This window comes from Borostomias antarcticus, assembly GCF_949987555.1.
Source record: "Borostomias antarcticus genome assembly, chromosome: 24".
Taxonomy (NCBI): Eukaryota; Metazoa; Chordata; class Actinopteri; order Stomiiformes; family Stomiidae; genus Borostomias; species Borostomias antarcticus.
Window position 1 is genome coordinate 1,290,698 of NC_140257.1, and position 20,997 is coordinate 1,311,694.

General features: G+C 48.4%; 1 protein-coding gene across 1 annotated transcript in view; it reads left to right on the forward strand.

The window, feature by feature from the left end:
* The window catches only part of camsap2b (calmodulin regulated spectrin-associated protein family, member 2b), a gene marked incomplete at both ends in the record, with an annotated part of 190,165 nt that overhangs the window by 82,456 nt on the left and 86,712 nt on the right, over window positions 1-20,997 (forward strand). Inside the window, 5 exons of the mRNA XM_084457876.1 lie at window positions 7,626-7,695; window positions 9,546-9,836; window positions 10,000-10,735; window positions 11,791-11,937; window positions 12,780-13,011. Coding sequence (XP_084314002.1) covers window positions 7,626-7,695; window positions 9,546-9,836; window positions 10,000-10,735; window positions 11,791-11,937; window positions 12,780-13,011 — 1,476 coding nt within the window. The remainder of the gene's footprint in view (window positions 1-7,625; window positions 7,696-9,545; window positions 9,837-9,999; window positions 10,736-11,790; window positions 11,938-12,779; window positions 13,012-20,997) is intronic.

Consider the following 20,997-nt stretch of genomic DNA (forward strand, 5'->3'; position numbering starts at 1 on the left):
CTCCACTGACGAGGAGTGAAAAGTGCACTTCTCCGCCTTGATATATAGGCGGTTCTCCCGGAGACGCTGGATGACCATGCGGACATGCTGGACGTGCTCCTCAGCGCTCCTGGAGAATACCAGGATGTCGTCCAGGTAAAGGACCACAAAGACGTCCAGCATGTCCCTGAGCACGTCGTTCATCAGCGCCTGAAAGACGGCGGGGGCGTTGGTGAGGCCGAAGGGCATGACGAGGTACTCGTAGTGGCCACGGGAGGTCTTGAAGGTGGTCTTCCATTCGTCCCCCTCACGGATACGCACCAGGTGATAAGCGTTCCTGAGATCCAACTTGGTGAAGATGGTGGCACCGATGAGGGGTTCGAAGTTGGAGCTCATGAGGGGGAGTGGATATTTATTCTTAACCGTGATGTTATTGAGCAGCCTGTAGTCGATGCACGGCCTCAGATCTCCTCCCTTCTTCTTGACGAAGAAGAACCCCGCTGCCACCTGGGATCGAGATGGTCGGATGAGACCCTCGGCCAAGCACTCGGAGATGTAGGTATCCATGGCTGCTTTCTCCGGGAGGGAGAGGTTGTAGAGACGACTGGCTGGGAGAGGGGCGCCAGGGTGGAGCTCGATGGCGCAGTCGTAGGGTCGATGAGGGGGGAGTGTGCGGGCGCGCTCCTTACTGAAGGCCTCCCCAAGGTCGTGGTACATCGAAGGGACCGTGGAGAGGTCCGGAGGAGCGGGACGGGGTCGGTCAACCCGAGTGGAGGTCTGAGCAGCTCGGAGGCAGCGGGCGTGGCAGGCGGTGCTCCAGCTGAGGATGTGCCCCGAGCTCCAGCAGACATGAGGGGTATGGAGTTCCAGCCAGGGCCTTCCTAGGATGAACGGAGCGTCGGGAGAGTGGATGACGAAGGGGCGGATGTTCTCCACGTGGTTTCCCGAGGCTGTGAGGGTGAGGGGCAGGGTCCGGTGAGTAATGGGACCCATGGGATGGCCATCCAGAGCGAAGGCCGAGAGGGGCCTCTCCAGAGGGGAGATAGGGAGCGCCGCTTTGTGGGCGAACTGGACGTCCACGAAGCTCTCGTCAGCACCGGAGTCGATGAGAGCAGGGACGGAGAGCGTGTGCCCCTGCCAGGCGAGGGTGACAGTGAACCTGGCGGCACGGGTCCGGGATTGGGGATGGATGAGCCGGCTTACTCGGTACCCCCTGGCGAGTGAGCCTACTCTTTTTGCCGCCCTGGGAGGTGCAGAGGAACAGGAGTCGACGGCGTGCGCTGGGCTAGCGCAGTAAATGCACAGTCCGTTCTGTTCCCGGTGCTCACGCTCTGCAGGGGTCAGTCGGGTCCAACCCAGTTGCATGGGTTCCTCTCCAGTGGTGTTTGGGGGGGCGAGGGAGGCCGGGGCAGGCCGAGAGAGTCCGGCAGAGGGAGGCGGAGACGGTCTGGGTGCGCTGTGATGTTGGTGCGCCCGCTCGCGCCTGCGTTTCCGGTGGCGCTCGTCTATGGCTATGGAGAGGGAGACGAGTTGGCTCAGGGTCGCTGGTCTGTCTCCTCCAGCCAGGCTGTCCTTCATGGCGTCCCCCAGGCCCCGTCGGAAGGCGCTGTACAGGGCAGACTCGTTCCAGGAGCAACGGGCAGCGAGGATGCGGAACTCCGTGGCGTAGTCCGCTACTGAGCTGGAACCCTGGGTGAGGGCGGAGAGAGCAGCGTCCGCGTCCTGTCCGTGGACGTCGTGGTCGAACACAGTCCTGAATTCTGCCACGAAGGCTGTGTAGTCCTGCATGTAGGCAGCTGCGCCTTCGCGACCCGCCATGACCCAGCGGCGAGCCCGTCCCGTGGTTAGGTTAGCGATGTAGGCTATGCGAGCTGACGCAGTGGAGTACATGCTTGGCTGGAGCTCAAACACGTACTCACACTGCATGAGGAACTCCCGGCAGAGGGGGAATGTCCCGTCGTAGGGGGCCGGGGAGGCGAGATGGGGCTCCCGGTTTGGTGGAGCGGTGGGGTTCAGGAACGGAGCCAGGCGGGCACTGAGCGCGGTGACCAGGTCGGATACCTGCTGCAGTTGCTCAGCTTGGGTCTGTTGGAGGGCTTGGAGTGGTCCAGGAGGTGCAGGTCTCTCCTCCATGTTGGCTGGGTCAAAACTGGCCAGATCTTACTGTTAGAGTTCGGTTTTGGGACCCAGGCGCAACAGGAAAGGAGGAGGCAAGGAACGGTAAAGCCCGGAGGGGCGATTTAATAAGATCACAAAGGGGGATGTGGTAGTCGTACAGCCGATGGTCAGGCAGGAGCGTGGTAGTCGTACAGGCGATGGTCAGGCAGGAGCGGGGTTGTCGTACAGGCGATGGTCAGGCAGGAGCGGGGTTGTCGTACAGGCGATGGTCAGGCAGGAGCGGGGTTGTCGTACAGGCGATGTTCAGGCAGGAGCGGGGTTGTCGTACAGGCGATGGTCAGGCAGGAGCGGGGTCGTACAGGCGATGGTCAGGCAGGAGCGGGGTAATCGTACAGACGTGGGTCAGGCAGGAGCGGGGTCGTACAGGCGATGGTCAGGCAGGAGCGGGGTAATCGTACAGACGTGGGTCAGGCAGGAACTGGAGAGATGAGGAGGGGAGGCAGGGTGAGTGAGAGTAATCACAAACGGGGAACGGGAAAAAACACTACAAAATACGGGTAAGGAGATTGTAGGCTAGGCTATACTTTACCACAAGAGTATTATGGTAAGATCTGGCGATGAGTGGAGTGTAGACCAGGTTCTTATAGAGGTTGAAGGTGATTGCAGAACGAGGGACAGGTGTGGTGATGATAATTGGAAACCGGTGAGTAGAGCCGCGCCCGCGTCATCGTCGGAGACGAGCGCGCCGTTCTTGTCTTTGCGCACGGGCCGATGTGCTGGGCATGTCGGGATCCAACTCTTCGTCATCGGAGAGGGAGGAGACTGCCGAGTCCGCGGAGCTGGCCGGAGACGGGGAACGCCCGGCAGTGAGGGGAAACTCCGGCGAGTCAGAACGTTGTATGCCCGGGCCGATGCGACGTGCGGTAGAGCGCGTAGGACGCCCCGAGCGCGCAGCGGGCCCAGAGGGGAGAGAGGGAGGCGGTTGTGGAGGCGAGGACATGCAAGCCGTAACAGAGCTACTGATATATAGAGCTGGGTGTCGTCAGCATAACTATGGTAGTTGACACCATGCCTCCTTATGACAGACCCAAGGGGCAGCATGTAAAGGCTGAAGAGCAGAGGTCCCAAGATGGATCCCTGAGGAACTTCACAGGTCGTCTCAATGTGTTTTGAGCTATGCTCGCCAAGGGCTACAAAAAACTCCCGGCCAGTTAGGTCCTAAACCAATTGAGGACTGGACCGTAGAGACCGACCCAGGTTCTAAGTCTCTGGATTAGGATGTCATGGCCGACAGTGTCGAAAGCAGCACTCAGGTCTAGGAGAGTGAGGAGGACAGGACAGAGAGGTTTTTGGAGTCAGTACTGATGTTAAGGTCATTGATGACCTTGACCAGTGCAGTCTCTGTGCTGTGATGGGAACGGAAACCGGACTGGAAGATGTCTAGGCAGGAATTTGACACTAGACATTTGTTTAACTGTGTGAACACAATTTTCTCCAGGAGTTTGAGATAGGCCTAAAATTGCTGAGAACGGAGGGGTCTAGATTACTTTTCTTCAGGATGGGTCTCACCAGGGCAGTTTTAAATGCCGGTGGGAAAATGCCTGTAAGTAAGGAGTGATTTATAATGGATAGGATGTCCTCAGATACAGAGGTAAAAGTTGCTTTAAGAAACAAAGTTGGAATAGGGTCGAGAGCGCATGTAGATGTTCAATGTTTCAAAATCAGCCAGTGTAAACAGGCTCATAATCATAGTCTGATTACACGGTGGAGGAGGTTCAGTAGGTAATATACTATGTTTTACCTGAGTAACGCTCATTCTAATATCTTATCCCTAAAGTGTGCTGCAAATGTCTCACATCTGGAGGCAGAGGAAAGGTCGTAGAGAGTTTGAGGAGGGGGATTTATCAGGCTATCGATCATTTTGAAAAGAACCCTAGGTTTGCTTTGATTAGTAGATATTCGTTTTGAGAAATGATTTTTCCTAGCCTCTCTCATTGCCTTGCTAAAAGCAGAGAGATGTTCTTTGAGGATATTTCGGTGGACTTGTAGCTTGGTTTTTCTCCACCTACGCTCCGCCTTTCTGCAAGTTCTCTTGAGTTTGTTGATTGTCTCATTTCTCCATGGTGCCTTTTGTTTAGTTGTTACCTTTTTCTGCCTCATGGGGAGTCCAAAGCCATCCTTACTTTGGTGTTAAAAGCAGTTACTAGATCTCCATCCTGTGAGGTGAGAGTTATATTATCGTTATTCATGAAGGTTTTAAAATTCTCTGCCACTGCAGGGGTGAGATATCGCTTCTTTACAAGCATTGATTTTGACCTTTGGTGTCTCTATACTGAAAATGATACATAGGTGGTCAGAGAGGGTGAGGTCAATGATAGAAGATATAGTTGTTTTAAGGCCCTTTGTGATCACTAGATCGAGGGTGTGACCGTGACTATGGGTGGCCTCGGTGACATGCTGAGTAAAGTCCATGGATTCCAGGAGGTTGACAAAGTCCATAGCCCTAGAGTTAGCTTCATTATCCACATGCAAGTTAAAATCACCAACAATGATAATTTTATCATAGTTAGTATGGTATGATGGACAAGAATTCAGAGAAAACTATTTGGAAGGCAGGGTGTGGCTTGGGTGGCCTATACATTGTTATAGCCAGAACTGGAGGGTGACATTCCATAATTATAGCATGGTATTCAAAAGAGTTGAATGCATCAAAGGATATACTCCTGCAGTTTAGACTATTAGAGGCTATGGTGACTGTTCCTCCTCCTGTTTTACCTTCTCTAATCGATTGAAATAAGCCATACTCTGGAGGAGAGGCTTCTATTAGGGCTGCTGACCCATTGGTGTTTAGCCAGGTTTCAGTTAAAAATAGACAGTCTAGTTTCTTATCAAGTATAAGCTCATTGACATGAAATGTTTTGCTAGATAGTGACCTAATATTCAGAACTGCCATTGACAAGACATCAGGGTGAGGGGACCTATTCGGGAAGATAATCAATGGAATAGAAATAACATTGATCGGGTTTGAACCACCCAGTGGTGTCCTTCTGGTGATGGTAGTCTGGATGGGGTGTTCACGGTGTAGACAAGAGACTGGATTGGACTCACCCACCATCAGGCCCTGCAGGACATCAGAGCCAGGTCCATATTTACTGACAGCAGACGGGCGCCTGACCTGCTGGGATGGAGGCCGTCCCTGGCAAAAAGGTCCCAGCGGTTCCAGAAAGTAGTGAAGTTGTCAATAAAAGGAACCCTCAGCTGGCAGCATTAGCCTTTTAGCCAGATATGTAGCTGGCGGATCCTGGGGTATTTGGCGTCGCCGTATTGGGGAGTGGAGAAGGGGCCGGAGATGATGCAGGTCTTTCCCATCACAAGAACAGTGTCAAAAACCGACGGCCAGGTGGAGGATCAGACTGACTGGCCTGGACGGAGCCTGCACGCTGACGAGGGGAGTTGAGGGTTGCTGGTAGAGGCTCATCCGGATCCAGTGATGATGGGGGGATGGGGCAGCTCACGCTTCCAGTCCTCTTTCGCCCAGGAGTGCTAATGGGGGGGTCCTCATTCCTCAGGCCTGTGTAGCGGTTTTTCTCATGGATAGAAGGGGGCCGGGAGACAAGATGGGAGGAGTTTCTTACCCGCTTGGACAATAGTCCAGGAATCCAGTGGCTTGGGGGTAGAGCATGACTGTTTAGGTCAGTTGGCCATAACAGGACTCATAGCGCCACCCAGAGGGACCAGCACTGGGTCAGACTCCGGGTCAGGCACTTTTAACTAGGTTAAAACAGTAAACTTTGGCAAGGATTAGTGGTGCGAAATCTACCGCTGCTTCCGGGGAAAGTGGTAGATTTCTTGGGAAAGTGTCGAAAAAAATTAAGTAAAATTACATTAAGACTTACTATTTTAAAATGAACCATACTTTTTCGCACGCATTCACAACTCTCACATTAGCTGAGCTGACCTAACTCACTCATTCTTGAATTGCTATAAACAAATTATGATTCAAACCGATAGGCAAATTAAGTGTTATGGATGCCATAAAATGTGTACAATTTTAGTATTTGTGGTGGGGGGAAGTTTGACACTGGCATATGTTGAGATAATAAATGTTAAATATGAATGCAATAGGAATTATGCCAGGGGTCCAGAGCTCATAAAAGGTTGAGAACCACTGCTGTAAGTGATCATTATGCCTATGCGATAGCCTGGCCGGAGGGCATTATGGTTTCGGGTTGCCCGTCCGTCCGTCCGATGTTTGTTAATGCAATATCTCGGGAACGCATTGACGGAATTTCTTCCCCTTTGGTAGAGATGTTCATTGGCACTCAATGATGAACTGCTTAGATCGTGGGGGTCAAAGGTCACTGTGACCTCACAAAATATGTTTTTGGCCTGATGAACACAATATCTCAAGAAAGGCATGACAGAATTTGTACATATTTGGCCAAAATGTCCAGTTGGACTTAATTAGATTAATTGAATTAGATTTTGGTATTCAAATGTCAAAGGTCAAGGTCACCACGACATCACAAAAGGCACTTTTGAACGCTAATGCTAGCTAGCATTACAAAGGCAGTACCTACCTAGCTAACGCTAATGCTAACGCTAGCTAGCTAACGCTAATTCTAACACTAATGTTAGCTTTAGCTAGCTAGCATTAGTGTTAGCATTAGCATTATAGTTAGCATTAGCGTTAGCTAGCTAGCATTAGCGTTAGGGTTAGGTTGGCAGTTATGGTGCATTCGTTTATAACTGGGAGGTGGCAAATTGCGACTTGCTACTAGGAATTATTAAATAAAACACCGCATGAACTCGCACTTCCTCGTCGCAAATTCGGATATGTTTCTCAGCCCCCAGTTGCTCGAATGCACTAGATATAACTAGGTAACTGTGATATAATGGTATATAGATATAACTAGGTAACTGTGATATAATGGTATATAGATATAACTAGGTAACTGTGATATAATGGTATATAGATATAACTAGGTAACTGTGATATAATGGTATATAGATATAACTAGGTAACTGTGATATAATGATATATAGATATAACTAGGTAACTGTGATATAATGGTATATAGATATAACTAGGTAACTGTGATATAATGGTATATAGATATAACTAGGTAACTGTGATATAATGGTATATAGATATAACTAGGTAACTGTGATATAATGGTATATAGATATAACTAGGTAACTGTGATATAATGGTATATAGCTGGAATGCACACAGGTCGGAGGTAGGTATTTTGCCACTTGCGACTTGCCACCTCCGACCACAAACGAACGCACCATTAGTAAGGGTTAGTTAGGTTAACTGCAACTTGCATTGTTGGGCGGAGGCATTTAGCCGCTACGCGGTTTTTCTAGTTTTATTTTTGCTTCACCTCACTGTCTGTCTCTCTCTCCTTTTTTAGCCTCCAACCAAACTACCCTGCTTCAGGTAAGAATAGCTCCATTGGTGTGTCTGTGTGTGTAGGTGTGTGTGTGTTTCTCTGACCCCACCTTGCGTATGTGTGTTGCAGGTGTCATCAGGCGCTCTGCCTCCATGTCCTATGTGGATGGCTGTGTGGGGACGTGGCCCAGAGAGAGACGGTCCGTCTGCCTGTCCTTCAGATAAGGACTCTCAACACAGTAGACTCTTACTACAGTATTCCTCTCATGTACAGCAAGGAAGGACTGCTAGGGTCGACTGACTGCCATGGCACGCTGTGCAGCTAGAGATGTGATGAGAACAAATTTCACATCATGATTTATAGTGACCAAAACTATCTTGGTCATCAGTATTATCGCCGTATTGTCAGAATGTGCTGAAAATGTTCCAAAACTTTCAGACACACTGAAATCAATTCACCAAGTCACCAGAAATATTTCACAGTAACTGTGCACTTACATTACATGTGACAAAGAAATCTTGAATAAAGACATTTTTATATTAAAAACCACAAATAAAATTAACAGCACTATGCACTTTTTGTTTGCATAAACATGAAAATAAGGTGTCTTGGAGACAGTATTTACAATGAGTTTTACAAAGGGCGGTAGGTCCGTGTAACGTTTATCAGTTTAATTTCATCAGTGACGTGACTAAATAGAATAATACGTAATTGTTTGCAATATTTCAATTTTGCATTTTCTATACCTGATGTTAAATGGAAATTTGACTATTTTCCAATTGTCAAATTTTGCATACGCTCCTTTGAAAATAGAAAATAGAAATATTGACGCAGGTCAGAAAACTGGAGTATTTCCTGTTTTTCGCTTCATCTGGAGGGAGGGGAGGGGAACTCCTCTGCACGTCATCAAATGTGACAGCGGAATCAACCAATCACACTGCCGGCTTGTTTATGGAACTATTTTCAGTATATTTCTGTCTGCGTAATGTTATATGAGCTAACATAATTAAAATAGAATACATTTCGCCCAGTATATCAAAGTGAACTTGAACTCACTGTAGGCTACATATAGCCATTAACACGACCGCTACCCTTGTTCTATACCAGGAATAAAATCTGCATCCGTCTTTTGTGAAACGTTTATTATAGTGAAATGAAACCTGCTCTATGAATCATTCTTAGCCCGTCTCGAACTTCCACAATGTAGAATATACGTATTGTTACACTAAATTAGCCTTATATATGATAATGAATTAATGTCTACTGACTCATACAGGCTACTATATATATATATATATATATATATATATATATATATATATATAAAGTAGTTGTGTTGATAAATATGCATACTATATTGATGTACTTGGGCGAAAATGTATTCTATTTTAATTATGTTAGCTCATGTAACATTACGCAGACAGAAATATACTGAAAATAGTTCCATAAACAAGCCGGCAGTGTGATTGGTTGATTCCGCTGTCACATTTGATGACGTGCAGAGGAGTTCCCCTCCCCTCCCTCCAGATGAAGCGAAAAACAGGAAATACTCCACTTTTATGACCTGAGTCAATATTTCTATTTTCTATTCTCAAAGGAGCGTATGCAAAAATCGACAATTGGAAAAACGAGTCAAAATAGTCAAATTTCTATTTAACATCAGGTATAGAAAATGCTAAATTGAAATATTGCAACCAATTATGTATTATTCTATTTAGTCACGTCATTGATCAAATTAAACTGATAAACGTTACACGGACCGCGGTAGTCAAACATGGTTTTCATTATAATTTTATTGTGATAAGTAAAATAGAATTTTATCACGGTTTATCATTATACCAGTTATTGTTACTCTATATCCCTGGGTGTAGCAGTAGTCAAGAACAGGCTACGAGATACGAGCTCAACATCTCATACAATATAATACAGCAAGGAAGAGCAGGATTGAGAGTTTATAATGGCTCACGGGATGAATAAACAAGCCTTCGTTCATAGTGACCAGACATTGAACAGCTGCTTCCCTCTGTCCCCTCCCTCCCCGGCCCTCAGCTCCTCCTCTAAGGGCATCTCCTTCGAGATCCCGCTGGACGGCGACCCCAGCATAGACCCCTGCGGAGCCCCGCCTCCGCGTAGCATGACCCGCTCAGCCAGTAGCGAGGGCCTGGGCGGATTCAAGGTTCACCACGCCCCCAGGGGAGCCATGAGGCACCACGTCTCCCTGACGCCCGTCAGTGTCAACGGGCAGAGCGGGAGCGGACACATCCTGGAGGAGGACGAGGACCCTGGCTCCCACAAGCCCCTGGGGCGGCGCCAAACGTTCACGCACAGGAACCCGAGCAGGTACAGTGGCTGGGGGAAAAAGAGAATGAAAAGGGTTTCAGCCCATGTGTCTGCTGCGTTCTTCTGTTAAAGCTTCTGCTAAACTGATTATCTAGCTCACTAAATCTCTCCCTCCCCTCCCTCCCTCCCTCCCTCCCTCCCCTCCCCTCACCTCCCTCCGTAGGTGCTCCAATGGGGTCCTCCAAGAAACCCCCCGCTGCGGCAATCACCACGGTGACCACAGCAGCGCCCCCATCAGCCCGTCAGCTCCGCCCAGCATGGAGGAGGCGCTGAACATCATCCACGACACGGAGCGGCCGCACGGCGCCCTGGAGGCGGGCCAACGCGCCTTCTTCCTCCATGCCTCCTCCTCCTGCCCTGCCGACCCTCCGGAAGCCATGGACCCAGGGGCCGGAGGGGCCCACGCCTCCATCCCCGCCTCGGAGAAGGCCCAGGCGGACGCCAACCACACCAACTCGGCCTCCACGGAGGAGGTGGACACGGGTATCCACGTGAGGACCGAGGACATCCAGGAGAGCCTGGACGAGGATTCCTCCTCCCTGAGGGACTACTCTGACATGGACCCCGACTGGGAGGCCGCCACGCGCTCCTGCCCCTTGCCAGACAGGGCCGACCAGGCGGAGAGGGCGAGGCCAGGAGGGGGCGGAGAGAGGGGGGAGAGGGAGGAGGACAGGGGGTGCCCGTGCCCCAGCTCCATGCCTCTGGCCCCCGGGTCTCACGAGGCCAGCCCGGCCCTGTGCACCGGGGGCTCGGGGGCAGGGGGCGTGGTCCGCATGACCAGCTTCGCTGAGCAGAAGTTCAGGAAGCTGGAGGGGAGGAGCAGCAGCGGAGTGACCACCCCCGAGAGCTCCGAGCTCAACATGCCCTACACACACCCCGCACGGGCCGCCACGCCGGAGGTCAACGCTCACTCTCTCTCTCTCCCAGCCCAAACTCTATTCTTTCACTCTCTCTCTCTCTCCCCTACCCAAACTCTATTCTATCACTCTCTCTCTCCCCTACCCAAACTCTATTCTATCACTCTCTCTCTCCCCTACCCAAACTCTATTCTATCACTCTCTCTCTCCCCTACCCAAACTCTATTCTATCACTCTCTCTCTCCCAGCCCAAACTCTATTCTATCACTCTCTCTCTCCCAGCCCAAACTCTATTCTATCACTCTCTCTCCCAGCCCAAACTCTATTCTATCACTCTCTCTCCCAGCCCAAACTCTATTCTATCACTCTCTCTCCCCTACCCAAACTCTATTCTATCACTCTCTCTCCCCCCTACCCAAACTCTATTCTATCACTCTCAATCCCAGCCCAAACTCTATTCTATCACTCTCTCTCTCTCCCCTACCCAAACTCTATTCTATCACTCTCTCTCTCTCCCCTACCCAAACTCTATTCTATCACTCTCTCTCTCCCCTACCCAAACTCTATTCTATCACTCTCTCTCTCTCTCCCCTACCCAAACTCTATTCTATCACTCTCTCTCTCCCCTACCCAAACTCTATTCTATCACTCTCTCTCTCCCCTACCCAAACTCTATTCTATCACTCCCTCTCCCCCCTACCCAAACTCTATTCTATCACTCTCTCTCTCCCCTACCCAAACTCTATTCTATCACTCTCTCTCTCCCCTACCCAAACTCTATTCTATCACTCTCTCTCTCTCCCCTACCCAAACTCTATTCTATCACTCTCTCTCCCCTACCCAAACTCTATTCTATCACACTCTCTCTCCCCTACCCAAACTCTATTCTATCACTCTCTCTCCCCTACCCAAACTCTATTCTATCACTCTCTCTCCCCTACCCAAACTCTATTCTACCACACTTTTCTGTAAGAATTGTGTAAGAAGCTTTCATCAGCAGATCAGAGTTGCATCAGCTGATTCAAGATAAAGTTCTGAAACTGTTGTCTCATCTCATCTCTCTCCATCTTTCTCTCTCTCTCTCTCGCTTTCTCTAGGCACCTCGTCCCGCCAACCCCATCCAGACCTCGCCCCCGACCACGCCCTCCCCCAGAGACCCCTCCCACCTGCTGGCATCTGAGATGGTTCACCTGAAGATGAAGCTGGAGGAGAAACGCAGAGCCATAGAGGCCCAGAAGAAGAAGGTGGGGGTTTGGCAGGGATGTGCAGATGAATGGATGGAGATATAGAAACATACTTCATTATCTTTGTTCTTAGAGATTTCAGTCTTCTCCTCGTCCTGAGTCAGCTCGGAGGGTGCTTAGACTCTTTGGACATGACATACGTTTACTGCACCAACATGCCATACTGACTTACCTGATTGATCCTTGCATCCTGCATGTTTGAACCATGCAGGCAAACTAAGAGTTTGTTATACACTTGTTTATTTTTTGTTGCACTCTTGTATATTTTGATTTGTTGTATATTTTGTATCTACTGCAAATTTGTATTTATGCCCAATCCCAATTCACGCCTGGCCCTAACACTCGCAGAAATGAGCGTTCACATTGAGGTTTTGTGTGTCCTGATTCAGTACTCACGCTACACCACCCAGAACAGACTTATCTCAGCAAGTCCTTTCGTAATTTGCCGCTGGCTTGGATGTCTCTGTAGTGAACGGTTTGGAGGAGGCGGGCAATCGGTCTCAGAGCAAAAGAAAACCACAAATGTATATTTTCTTTGTTAATAAATATGTAAAAACTATGATAACCATATTATCTTTGTTTAATGTCATTTCAATGAAGACATTTTCATTATAACAAGCATTAAAAAAAATCACTATAGCACTATGCTGATGTCTCTAGTTAGCACATGACAACATTGTTTTAAGGCTGATTTGAGCATGACAGCCCCGCATTCTGACGCATTTCCATGTCTCATTTCCCCCCTTTGATAGCATGTAGATAGCTAAATAGTACCTAGTACCTAACTACCTTCCTACTTACCTACCTACTTACCTTATCTACCTACATTCCTTCTCTCTCAGGTGGAGGCAGCGTTTACCCGCCATCGTCAGAGGATGGGTCGCACAGCCTTCCTTAACGTGGTCCGGAGGAAGGGGCTCATGTCTGGCTCCAGCCCCGGGGGCGCGGACAGGGACACCCCCTCCCCAGACCACCTCACCCCGGCCAGGGTGACCAGTGAGGGCAGCCTGGGGCGGGCGGAGAGGTGCAAGCCTGACGGAGCCGCCCCCAAGTCCCCCTGTGAGGATGGCGGAGGTGGGTAACCACTAACCAGTTACCACTTATCAGTTACTACTAACTAGTTACCACAAACTAGTTACCACCAATCAGTAATTAACTAACTTGTAACTACTTAGCGTAAAGGAAGGGGAGGGCATAGTATGTGATAGCCACGACTATTGTCGGTCTACAGTCAAACCCTGCAGGTATCTATGTAGTGGAAGTGTGTACCTTAACGCCCACTCTGAGGCGACAGCTTCACCATTTTTTTTTTACTAGAAACGTAAACGTACAAAACCAGATACTTTTTGGTAATAACACTGTAGATTAATTTGTAACTGAAAATGTCCTCTAAACAATTCCGGTATTCAAATCAAACGGTGTTATGTTGTTTTTCTTCTGGGTTGCTAATTTTGACAATAGCCCTGCAATTCCTGGCTCAACAGAATGTGTGGCGTAACGCCGTAGCTAGGCTACCCCACTCAGAATAACGTTGGTTCAGTAATATGGAATTCTCACACAATGACGAGGCGTCGCCAAGCAATATTTTCAGGGTGACACTTCACAGAACTCATAGTGTTGATTTTGTGGTCGTTTTTATATAACTAAATATGCACATAACAAGCTGAAAATATGAAGGTAGACTCTCTATGATATGTAATTGTAGGAGAGTCAGTTACTTTTCCATTGCAGTTTAAAATATCGCTAGCACAAGCCCAGAAATCAGTCTTGTCACTGTGTTTGGCCGTTACAACCACCACTCCCGAGTGCTAACTAACGTAGCCTAGCTAACGTTAGCCTACAGGAGAGGAAAACAAATGTCAGATCAGATATATAAACAGGTTATTTAGCTAAACTGGACACATTTTGTGAATCTACATGGTTACTTTCTCGCCTGAAAACATACTCAAAGTTAATAAACTAGTGACATATTAACAGCCAGGGAGACAAAATTGCTCTCCAAAATTGCTGCTCTTTTGGTCAGAGCAGTGGAGCGGGCGCATGGGATTGTGGGATATCTTGACCAACGAAGGATACATCTGTGCTGCTGCTTTCAGAATCTGCCCAGTCGGAGGCCCTCAGCAGCCAGCATATTTGTAAATATTCGATTGAGACATGACTTGATGCCTCCATGCCTTAGCCGTTTGAGACATGAGCAGCAACGGGAGGAGAGGAATTGACAGAGATGACAAAAAAGTAAAGTTCCTTAAACGTATTCTGTGGTCTGTGAGTGTGTGTGTGTGTGTGTGTGTGTGGGAGGGGGGTTATGATTTTTGTTGAAGAGTAGGCTACTGACCTATTGACCTCAAGGTGATGGCTTATTATGTGAAGTCCCTACCACGGCTTATAGAACCTCACCACCAGGTTTTATTGTTATCCGTGGCTCATGAATCTAATATGTTCTTGCTTAAACTACCATCACATGAGTCAAACAGTCACAGCATCTCTTAAAATGCATCTCCCAATTCTCTGTCTCCCAAATGTGTGTGTGCTCCAATGCACTCTCTCTGTCAGAGCGGTGCCACTTGATTTAGACCTCTGTTTGTGCTCACAGCTCAAAGGTCAACTCCTCAGTATCAGCTCACACACACGCATTCCTCTTCAACCTCCCTCTCCGGAGGAAAGGCCCAGGTTAGACCCTCTTTAGTCCACCTGGGTGGACGGGCCTAATCGCCCTGCTGTAAGACCTTTAAGAAAAATCTCAATCATCAATTCAATGACTCAAGCAAGTTATATCAATACTCACCAGACCAATAAAGGCGAGGAGAAAATATCTGATGCAAGGGTAAAATCTTTATATAAAATGTGATAATCCAGTTAAAAATACAGGTTACAAAAGAAAAACATGAAAGAGAATAGCTCCCAGGTATCCAGCCTCTGTTGGTGGAGAGAAAGGTCAAGAAAACTCCATTCCTCTGTTGATGGAAACAAGAAGTGAAGTCCCTCTCTTTTGACCCTCATCCCAGAGGGGCAGGGTGTTGACGTCACTCTCCCTTCGTCACTCGCCCTTCTTTTTTTTCTTTTCTCTCTCTCCCTGACAGGTTAACAATTCCTGCATTCAACAGCTTATCTCTCTCACACCCAAAGCAGGACATCACAGAATGAATTGTCTAATTAACAGCTTATTAAACATTCTTCTTTAAGTACCTCTATACCTATATATTCAACCAGTTGATACATGGATACATTCTCCAATCATTACATTGTCATTACTGCCTCACACGTATACAAGGTTACATAGTTGATCTTGACTAAGAACAGATACATGACTTATAAATGTGAACTTCTACTTTAAGTGATTACATTTCCACTAAATTATATTCACTCTAAACAGTGTTACTTGCTTGATTACACCTTTTACTTTTAACATCTATTATTCACAACCTCATATAGGAAAGCTGTTTGTCTTCAGGCAGTTCATTCATCACTATCCCTTTGCTCCTTCTGATAAGCGCCAGACCCTGGCTAGAGAGGGGGGGGGGGTCCTTATCCCCAGAGCTAGCTGGGCCCTTGTCAGTTCCATGTGTGTGTGGACCATTCATTATTAATCTATCCATCCGTTTTTTAGAGGGATCCACTTATAATATTAATTACTACCTTTCCGGCCTGTCCCAGGTGCTTGGGCCGGGTCTGCCCCCGTAGGCCTCTCGTCTCTCATGTCTGACTCTTGGGCCTGATGTTCCTCTCGTCTCTCATGTCTGACTCTTGGGCCTGATGTTCCTCTCCTCTCTCATGACTCTTGGGCCTGGTCTGCCCCCGTAGGCCTCTCGTCTCTCATGACTCTTGGGCCTGATGTTCCAGCCCTTGGTGCACTTGCCAGTCCCCCTCGTTCCTGACTGGTGGTCAGGATCACTGCAATTTCACAATATTTGGAGCTGTTGAGTGGAAGGATATTTTCGGTTCGTCAAAAAAGCTTGCCATTTAAAATAGCAGCAGACCAGCTTATCCAGCACAAATTGGTGCATAACCACCAAGTCACCAGAATGCAGGAAATGAAGTATTTGAAGCTCAAAATAAAATAAATTACAGCTGCTGCGTAGCACTGGATCGGGGCCGGGCGTTTTGAGGAAGAAAAGGAAGACGACAAATGAATGAGGGCCGCTTTAAAATGTAAAAATCATGTCTGAAATTCAAACAGTACCAAGCCTGAGTAGGCATTACCATGTTTATTCTGCATCATCCGGGGCTTGAACTCACTGCCAGACACCAAGGGAAGGTCATGTTCTTGTTTGAGACAAGTGAGAAGCTGGCAGTTTATAAAAGAAAGTATAAATGGCACAGCTACATATTTATGCCATAGGAATCCTGCATGAACATAGTAGGCCTACGTACTGTGATGGGAATGAGTTGTGGGACTCTGGACTGAGCATGGATTCATTGATTTGATTGAACACAGGATGCAATGATTGAGACTGGTCAGATGAAGAGATGCAAACAAAAGGACCAAGCAAAAGAAACAGTAACAGTTGCATGAAACATCTACAAATTAAAAATAATGTCACACAGCACAATGGAGTATGCATTAGCATTTATTCTGCCTCCCCCTGGGCTTGAACTTGTTGAGCTACCTGCCATGTGAGTAGCCATAGATGGTTTCACACTCACTGCGTTCCAAATCGCATACTTCTACTTCTTACTACCAGTACCTACTACAGCTGCCCTTAGAAAGTACGTACTTTGCAAGCAGTAGGCATCCAATTGGGACATACTACCTTGTCATAACATTGCGCCTTGAAATTTGCCCACATACGTCGCTGTCCATAACGCGACATTCGTCTACAGCTGTCACGACTCGCACATGTGACGCACATTTCCGCTGCGCACAGGATTGTGGGTCAGAATAGCCAGAAAAGCCTGCTGGCTTGCATACTGCAAAATATGACCGGATGTAGTAGGACATCCTGGTATTTTTGCCATACTGCATGTGGCATATTGGGACATACTACATCCTGTTTTGTCATACTATATAGTAGGGTAGTATGCGATTCGGAACGCAGCAACTGACTTAAACATCACAATCAAGGGTTGCATGTACATGTCACAGGTGCATGTAACATGGAGGTTTCAGCAGTTTCCACAAAATGTTCGTTAAAATAAAGGCACCACGAGAGGCAAAAACCAAAACCAAAGACTAAACAATAATACCAAGGTACACACTCAAGTGGAGAACAAAAGACAACGCTTACAGACTTACAAGTTGGCACAGGACAACTCCAGGGACAACGGACAGCTACAGCAAATAAAGAACAGACAAAGAAAAAGAAGGGAGCTACATGTAGGCTAAATATACACAGACTAACAAGACAGTTGGAAACCAATCAAACAATCAGTGGCACAAGTGTCCTTTCAATCAGTCAATTTAGCCAGTTGTAGTCCTAGGTCCTTTTGAGGCGGGGTGGCCAATAACAACTTCCAGTTGGAGAGGACGCTGGCGCTGTCTGTTCGCCGCTTCTCCGTCGGAATCTAACTTGAGAATCTAACCTAGTTAACCATGTGCCTTTGTGCCTCTTTTCTCAGGTTTTTGTAGCTTTTACAGCTGCAGTTTTGCAGCTACAGTACAGCTGCTAACGGTTAGCATTGTTTGGCTAATGGCTAGCAGAGAGAGGCTCACTCTCCCCCCAGATAAAATGTTGTTCAGATACACCACCTCGGAACTCCTTCGCTTAATTCCGCCTATCAGTTCTGGAATTAATTGCATTTCCATCATCAAGGAGCATGGATTACTGCATCGGCCCTGATATATCCACAGAGGTAGTGAAAGTTTGTTTACATTGGGAACTCCATCCCCTCTCTGTGGTCCAGTCGGTGTGCAGCTACTGTAGCACGACGTCATCAGAACAAACTCCAGGTGCGCACTACCAATCTGCGGTCCCTAGTCTGTGTGGACAGTGTCGCTCCTCTCTCCATCCATTCCTCAGCATCTACAAACAACCCTGCATCGTTTATGCTTTTGAACACCCGCTCCCTGAACAACAAAACTCTTCCCATCCATGACATTATTACAGACAGAAGTATTGACTTTGCTTGCTTGACTGAGACATGGCAAAATCAGCAGGACTTTGTGACGCTCAACCAAGCCACACCCCCTGGCTATGTGTACATTCAGAAGCCACGCTCCATGGGTTGTGGGGTTGGGCTGGCGGTCATCCATCGTGCCGACATCCTGGTAAAAGAACTCCCTGCACCCAATACCACCTCATATGAGTGTATAATTTTTACACTGGCTGTGTCCGTTCCACTCCAGATTGTTCTCATCTACCACTCCCCCAAACCCTCCACTACCTTCATGTCCGAGCTTTCTGAGCTACTCACCTATATCTGCTCCATGTCTCCATCTACACTCCTGCTCGGTGACTTCAACATCCATGAGGACTCCAGAATTCCTGTCGCTGCTGGACTGCTTCAACATCACGCAACATGTCCAAGGTCCCACCCACACCAAAGGTCACACTTTGGATCTGGTATGCTCCACTAATTCACAGCCCTCCCATCTGCAGTGCATTGATCTTGCTGACCATCCGACCATCACACCATTCTATTCACCATTCCCGTGTCCCCGGCCAGACTCACTTGGCCCACTTGGTCTCAGACCCTCCTGACACCACGGAGGATGGTCAGGTAGCTCTCTACAACACTGCCCTGTGTCTCAGTCTGGACACTCTCGCCTAGCCTGGTACGACCGTCCCGTTCTGGTGAGCTCACATTCTGTTTCACTAACACAGAATGGTCTGGCCTTCGCCTCCTCCAGAGCGTTTATGCTAAAATCCAGACCATACCGGGCCAATCAGGGACTGCGTTTTAACTGCTGTCCCACCCCACAGTGGAAAGCAGCCCCTGATTGGTTCGTGTCCCTGCTGCTCGCCAAACAAACATGGCGGCTCCCGAAGCAACGAGTGGTAACGTTAACGTTAGAAGAATAAACGCAGCTATAAGTGCAGTTATTGCAGAATTAGACTTAACCACAACACTTAAACAAGAACAAGAGTATGCACTAGCGGAGTTTCTCGGTGGAAAAGACGTTTTTGCAGTTCTTCCGAAGTCTCATTGGCTGAAGGTGTTTGTCTGTCAAGGCAAGTACCCCCTGCCCACATAATCGCTCTCTATGGGGCGAAGGCCAAACCAATATTGCGGAGCGAAGCAGTGAGCTCGCTAGATCGGGATGGTCATACCAGGCTAGCTCTCGCCCCCCTCAAAACCAAGTCTGTCTCATTCAATCGCCCCACCCCCTGGTACCCCACCCCCCGCTGATCCCCAACCCTCAGACGCCGTTGACCTCTGCCCCAGGTTCCTGGACTTCTTCCAGACCAAAGTGGACTCCATCCACCAGCAGCTACTGGCGCCTGTCCCTCCCCCTCACCCACCCCAGCCACACGCAGTCCCCCCATTCCTCTCTCAACCCAGCCACAGGCTGTCGCTCCCCCCACAACACGCCTGCCCCAATGCCGCCTCTCCTCCTTCTCCCCTGTTGATGCTCCCCTTGTCATCAAGTTGGTCACCAAGGGCAAAGCCTCCACCTGCTCCCTGGACCCCATGCCCACACCTCTTGTCAAGGCCTGCCTGCCAACACGCTGCCCCCTCATGGTGGACATCATCAATCTCTCTCTAGAATCTGGTTCTGTACCCACCTGTTTCAAAACCGCCTCAGTCACTCCCATTCTTAAAAAGCCTGGTATGGACCCTGATGATTTTTAACAACTTCCGGCCGATCTCTAACCTTCCTTTCCTCAGGCATACTGGGGAAACATCGCCGTTCGGGAGGCCCATCCGATTTGGAGGACACTTGATACCGAGCGCCGCCACCAGAGGGCAGGGCGCCCGTCCGATTTCAGGGACTCCGTCCGACTTCGGGGACACTCAATGCTAAAAGCCTTCTGACCCGTCCGATTTCAGGGACTCCGTCCGACTTCGGGGACATTCGACGGGAAAAGCCTTCTGACCGGTCCGGCGAGCCCCCCCAACCGCCGCTGACCGCCCGCCCGATCCGATTTCAGGGACTCCGTCCGACTTCAGGGACATTCAATGCGAAAAGCCTTCAGACCGGTCCAGTGAGTCCCGCTGACCGCCGCTGACCACCCGCCCCATCTGATTTCAGGGACTCCGTCCGACTTCAGGGACATTCAATGCGAAAAGCCTTCTGACCGGTCCAGTGAGCCCCGCTGACCAGCGCTGACCACCCGCCCGATCCGATTTCAGGGACAGCCATCCGATTTCAAGGACATTTGACACATAATTTTACAAATCTGGACGGTTTTTGTCAAATATCTCGGAAACGGAAGCTCGTACAGCAAATTTATCTGTATAAGGGAATGCTAACTGTAGATTTTGATGAGGAATCGAATGAGCCCATCTGCGAGGCTCTACGACTTTCATATCAAAAGTTATAGCCGTTTGATCCGCATAATTTTTCATATCTGTACGGTTTTTGTCAAATATCTCGGAAACGGAAGCTAGTACAGCAAATTTATCTGCGTAGGGGAATGCTAACTGTAGAATTTGAGGAGGAATCGAATGAGCCCATCTGCGAGGCTCTACGACTTTCATATCAAAAGTTATAGCCGTTTGAACCGCATAATTTTTCATATCTGTACGTTTTTTGTCAAATATCTCGGAAACGGAAGCTCGTACAGCAAATTTATCTGCGTAGGGGAATGCTAACTGTAGAATTTGATGAGGAATCCAATGAGCCCATCTGCGAGGCTCTACGACTATTATATCAAAAGTTATAGCCGTTTGAACCACACAATTTTTCATATCTGTACGTTTTTTGTCAAATATCTCGGAAACGGAAGCTCGTACAGAAAATGTACCTTTATTGATATTGCTAACTGTATAATTCGAAGAGGAATCGAATGAGCCCATCCGCGAGGCTCTACGACTTTTGGTTCAAGAGTTATAGCCGTTTGAATGACCACTGACCACCACCAGGGCTTAAAAACGAAATTATTTTTCAATCGGTTCGCTCTGAGCAGAACCAGCATATTTAACGTTTCCGTTCTCGTGTTCCGCCACCAACATAGCGTT